Source organism: Gossypium raimondii, chromosome 6 (assembly GCF_025698545.1).
Source record: "Gossypium raimondii isolate GPD5lz chromosome 6, ASM2569854v1, whole genome shotgun sequence".
Taxonomy (NCBI): Eukaryota; Viridiplantae; Streptophyta; class Magnoliopsida; order Malvales; family Malvaceae; genus Gossypium; species Gossypium raimondii.
In genome coordinates this window covers 26,706,736-26,712,746 of record NC_068570.1, presented here as the reverse complement: position 1 = coordinate 26,712,746, position 6,011 = coordinate 26,706,736, and the positions used below count along the sequence as shown (strand labels likewise).

The window sequence follows — 6,011 nt, the reverse complement described above, 5'->3', positions numbered from 1 at the left end:
TATAAAACAAGGAAATTACTAATCAACCTGAAAAAAAAGTTTCATCCAAATGAAATTTGAATATATAGACTAAAAATATGTTCTACTTTTGAAGATGTCAATTTTTTTTTTTTTTTGTTTCTATGTTTTCAAACAAAGTACAAAATGTTTGCTCTAAAATGTACCAAAATGGAATCAAAAGGAAAAATAGTACAAAAAATAAGTTGAAAGAAAGGAAAGGAGGCCTGCAACCACGTGGTAGAAAAAAAACAAACAAAAAAGAACAAAGGCAACACTGTTTTGAGTCTTTGAATTTCTAAGTGGTCGTCACCTATAAATATAATCCGAGGTCGAAGTTAGTATTTGTAGTTTGATTTTTGCATTGAGACTTGAAAGAGTTTGTATTCCTGAGAGACAGAGAGAAAGCAATCTGAAACCAAAATCCAACAAACAACTGAGAAAATTCTCAACAATCCGCTTCTTTCCTGTTCTTTTTAGCCCATTTGTTTGCTTTTCATTTTTAAGGTAATATTCTCTTTATTCTCTACTGTTTACTTGCCCAGTGCTGGTTTCTCTTTTTGTTTTTGTTTTGATGCAATGGGTTCCATTAATTTGTTATTTTTCAGTCATATGTTTTTTAGAAATGTGTTTTTTTTTGGTTTCTCAAGCGGGGTTCTGAGAATATTGCTGTTTTTTAATGGTCTTGGCAGATCCAGAATCCTTGTTCTAGGATGTCGATAAGGGTTTCTTTATTTGCTTTTGACTTAATGAAATGCGCTTCTTCTTTTTTTCCCCTTTATTTTCATTCATCAGACAATGTGAAGAAGAGAAAAGATCTGCATTTGATTCTAATAAGATGGTAGATTTTCAAGTTAACAAGCTTTTATTTATTTTTTGCTTGGGGGGGTTATACGTTCAACAAGTGGTGCTGTTTGTGAAAATGGTTAACCATTTTGTGTATAACATGAATCATGCTGTATCTTGTTTGTTGTAACATCAATAAATTTGATATATTTACCATTTAAAACGCCTAACTGAGTTGATTTTTGTTTCAGAGAAATCAGTGTGCTTTGTTGTGGGATGGGTGTTTCTTTTTCCTGCCCATTTGCTACATGCAGTGATGTGGAGAATGGCTTAGAATCCATCACGGTGAAGTCCATTAGTTTCGGTGATGATGAAGTCAAAACACCAGTTAGATCCACCAGTTTCAAAAGTTTAGATTCCGAGCCAATGATATTTAGATCTGTAGGTTCCGGAAAGATGATACTGGAGGGGTCTGTTAGCTTTAAAGGGAGAGATTTCGGGAGAATGCTTTCATTTAAGTCTCCTTCATTGGATAAAGCTGAGAATTTGCTCATTCAAGCTGTCAGTTTAAATAGCCAACGAATGAATATTCAATCCCCAAAACCAGATGGTTTAATAGAGACTCCAAAACCATCACCCGTTTTAGATCCCAACAATCCACAACACGAGGCAGCAATAAGATTACAGAAGGTATACAAGAGCTTTCGAACAAGGAGAAAGCTAGCAGATTGTGCGATTCTTGTTGAGCAGAGCTGGTGTGTATTATATTTGTATGTTCTATATTACCTGTCTATGCAAAACTTTTTTGTTTTTTTCTAATGCAATTATTTGTTGTAATGTAGGTGGTGGAAGCTCTTAGATTATGCTGAACTCGAGAGGAGTTCCGTCTCATTCTTTGATATAGATAAAGATGAGACTGCAATTTCACGTTGGTCAAGGGCAAGAACTAGAGCTGCCAAGGTTGGAAAAGGTTTATCGAAGAACGGTAAAGCTCAAAAGCTTGCTTTGCAACACTGGCTTGAGGCAGTAAGTCACTTGCAGTAAAAATGAATTTAGTTTACAGCAGTTCTTTATTAGTTATTAGTATTACTAATTCTTGTTTCATGTGTTATTCAGATTGATCCAAGGCATCGCTATGGACACAATTTACACTTCTATTATAATCAATGGCTCCATTCTCAGAGTCATGAGCCCTTCTTTTACTGGTAATTTTCTTTAACCTAGTGTTTTGGTTCATTACTAATACTTTTTCTACAAAGTGAAACTGAAAATGGATATACTTGTTTCTAAAGTACAGGCTGGACATTGGAGAAGGGAAAGAAGTAAATATAGAGAAATGTCCTAGATCCAAGCTTCAACAGCAGTGCATCAAATATCTTGGTCCGGTGGGTCTTTATTTCTTTTGTTCATCAAATTTTATCTGGGTTTATGTTCAAACCTTCACTGAAACAATTATCCTCCTTACAGATGGAAAGGAAGCCCTATGAAGTTATCGTGGTAGATGGGAAGTTTATATATAAGCAAACAGGGAAGCCTCTCCATACTATTGAAGAAACTGGCAATGCTAAGTGGATTTTTGTTCTTAGCACATCAAAGATCTTGTATGTTGGCATTAAAAGGAAGGGTACATTTCAACATTCTAGCTTCTTGGCTGGAGGTGCTACCACTGCTGCTGGAAGATTAGTTGTTGATAGCGGTGTCCTTAAGGTATAGCTATGGATAATATCTTTCATAACTTTTGTTTTTTCAGTACTCCTTTTGTTATGCCACTCTCTTGACAACACTTACTATTACTCTGTTCAACAGGCAGTTTGGCCTCACAGTGGTCATTATCGACCTACAGAACAAAATTTTAATGATTTCATTTCATTTCTAAGGGAGAACAACATGGATCTTACAGATGTCAAGGTAAATATATATATATATATATATATATATGTTATATGCTTCAAGTATCATTTTTTCCCCTAAAGCGAAAAGAAATGCTGACAGTGCCACTTGTTACATTCAGATGACTCCGGTGGATGAGGAAGAAACCTTGGTTGGCAAAAAAAGTAGTAACCATCTTAGCTGCAACTCATCTGAAGAGGACTTTAGCTTAGAGCCCGAAGAGATCAGTGTCAGAGACTCTATCAAAGAGGTCGTTGATTCAAGGGAACAAGAAACTAGTGCAGCTCAAGAACACCCCAAGTCAAGGAGACTCCTCAACCTTAGCAGAACCTTGACAAATCTTGAAATACTGAAAAGAACAGAATTGTTTGAGATGTCAAATGGTGACCATAGAGCTGTTGTGCCAAGTTACTATGATAATATGATGGATTCTCCTTTGAAAGATGGTTATGAAACGGAAGAGGAAGTCACTGCTTTGGAACAGGATTCAGTGGTTCCAAAAGAAAAGACCGATGAACATTATTTAGATAACGAGGTAGAAGACATTCCTGACGAATCGATTCTTAAAAGAGTTAACTCTAGAAAAGGAATGAAGTCCTATCAATTAGGGAAGCAGTTGTCATGCAAGTGGACTACAGGAGCAGGGCCCCGGATTGGTTATCTGAGGGACTATCCCTTGGAACTCCAATTCCAGGCTTTGGAGCATGCGAAATTGTCTCCAAGAAGTGCAAGCTATTCAAATTGTACTTTTCTTTCTGGTCTACTAGTAGCCTCAGTCAAAAAGTTTCCACACCAGCAGGTGCAAGTGAAGAAATGAGAACCCTAAGTTTACCTGTGCTCAAGAAGGGAAATTTATTACAGAGAAGTATACATTCCAAATACAACTCTCCCCATTATGAAGGGGAGCAGTTGTAACAAACATTCAATAGCCAGACTCGAGTACATTCCCGGTTTCAATTTAGAGTGAATAGAATTAGAAAAAGATGATATATGAATTCTTTTCAATACTAGATCCTTATGTACAGATTTTCTGATTGGTTCATTTTGTATCAGAAGAAGACATTACAAATTGTAGGAATTCTGGGTTTAACGCCCTTTCAATACAAAAGGAAAAGAATTTACTCTCTGTTTGTTTTTTTTTTCTTTGGCAAATTAGGTTTACAGTTATAAGTTTCTAAGGATTTTCACAGCATTTACCTAGTGTATTCCCTTATCGGTGGAAAATTAAGGGAAAAGAGGAACAAAGTTGGAGGGAACTCCACTTGCATTACTTGTTTAGAAGCGTCGTTGGAGGGAAAATATAGCTGCATTTATTCCGAAGTAGACAATTTAAAATTTAAAAACACGTGGACTTTCTTTTTTTATCCAACTATTTTGTGCTAGGGTTTGCGGGATAATGTATAAACTGGGCAATTTTTACTTTTACGTGTGATTTTTTTTTTTAATTCATTTTGATATTTGAATTTGAAAATTTTGGTCTAAGTTAATATTCTCTAGCATAGTTAGCTTTTGTATTCGCAACTAATGAAATAGCAGCATATGTCCTAAAAATTAAAAACATATTTAAAAACAGAATTTTTAGGATTGTTTGTTTTTTATTTCTCCAGGTTACCGTCTATTTTTAGTATTTTTATATTTTTTATTAAAATAATTTTAAAAATTTCCATTTTTAGATTTATTTATTTTAGATATTTTGGATTTTTTATTTCCATATAATACTTGGCACATGTACTAATTTGAAGTGTCACATAGTGTTGTGTTATTGGTGCCAAGATCAAATGAAAAACAATTGACAAAATTAATTAGGTATCTAAAAAAATACAACTTGATTAAAGATTTCAATTAGAATACTTTTTTAGATACCTAGTTAACTCTGTCAAATTTGTTATGATTTGACATTGGCAGTCAATAACACAATTTCACATGCCACTTCAAATTAAGACATACAATCATTATTTGATAAAAAGATAAAAATAATTAATAATTAAAATTTATAAAAAAACTATAAAAAGTAAAAATATCATAAAAATAAAAATTTTGAAAAGCTCCAAAATTTTATAAAATACATGGAATTTTTTAAATTTATTATTTTGAAATTATAAAAATGTAAAATTACTAAAATTGTATGTCTAAAAGAATTTGGATAAACTATCATCCTAATTCATCTATAGTGGACATCCATTTATCCAAGTTCATTACGCGTGAAATTGAAAAATAAAAAATCCTAAAACTTTTAATAACCCTTAAAACTATTTTAAAAAATTTTAAGACACATGTAACTTTTATTGACTACTAGACAAATACCTAAATAAAATGACAACTTAATTAACATTTTCAAGTTAAGGTACTAGTTAGATCTAAAAAAATTAAGTACCAATAATATACAAGTTAATAAGTTCAGGATTAAATTATACATTAACCCGTTTCCATTATATACCAACTTTAATTAGGGATGCAATGGGATGCTTTTGTGATGGCTTTTTTTTTTTTGTAACAATTTGGTTTCTAGTGGTGTCAAAAAATGCTGTTTCGGAACCTTATTTTCACAACCCGAGTCCGTAAATACTAAATAGAGATATTTCTGGAGTTAGTGTATTGATATATTAAAATTTGGTTAAGTAATTTAGTTGAAAATATGGTTAATTAAGGCTTAGGGACTAAATTGTAAAAACTCAATCGCTATAGAATTTTAATTAGAAAAAGGCTTAAGAACATAGGTAGCAATTATCCAAAAGACTTAAGTGGTTAATAAACCATTTTTGAATGGTGGATAGTGGATGATGATGTTGGATGTCATTAGGCTTAATTAATTTATGATTAAAGTATAATAAATTAATATTTAACTAATTAAACTAGATTAATCAAGCCATAATCCTACTATATAAGTAAATTGATAGTGGAAGAAGATAAGAATTTTCTTCATCTTCTTCATTAAGCCATCGTCCACCATTGTAGCTAAAGAAAAGAAAGGTTTGAAACCCTTATGATATTCGAACAACAACACAAGTAAGTCCCTAGCCATTTTTCTTTGATTTTTGTAGTTTTTTTTTATTAGGGGAGCTTTGTTAAGCTAGCCCATGTATTAATTTGTTCAATTGGTAAGATTTTGATAAGTTACCATTGTAGAGAAATTGAGGATTTATGCTTAAAACTAATAGAAATTAAGTCTAGATTATGAAAAGGATTGTAAAGCTTAACAAGCTCAATTATTAGCTTTGTTATAATAGGGACCAAATTGAATAAAATGAAATTTATTTATAAAATTAGGACAAGAATAGAAAGTATATGTTCCCTAATGAGTAAATGTGAAATTGAATTTTAATCAGAAGCTTTTACTG

The 6,011-nt window shown here is 32.3% G+C and overlaps 1 protein-coding gene across 1 annotated transcript; it reads left to right on the top strand.

Annotated features, from left to right (window-relative positions):
• The first annotated feature begins 361 nt into the window (after window positions 1-361).
• On the top strand, window positions 362-3,793 carry LOC105774806 (IQ domain-containing protein IQM2). The gene is given in 9 exon segments (XM_012597378.2): window positions 362-504; window positions 1,035-1,538; window positions 1,626-1,809; window positions 1,900-1,988; window positions 2,081-2,168; window positions 2,251-2,490; window positions 2,590-2,691; window positions 2,795-3,404; window positions 3,407-3,793. Coding segments are annotated over 8 exon segments (1,974 nt in total). The 5' UTR covers window positions 362-504; window positions 1,035-1,059; the 3' UTR covers window positions 3,589-3,793.
• The last annotated feature ends 2,218 nt before the right edge of the window (window positions 3,794-6,011 follow it).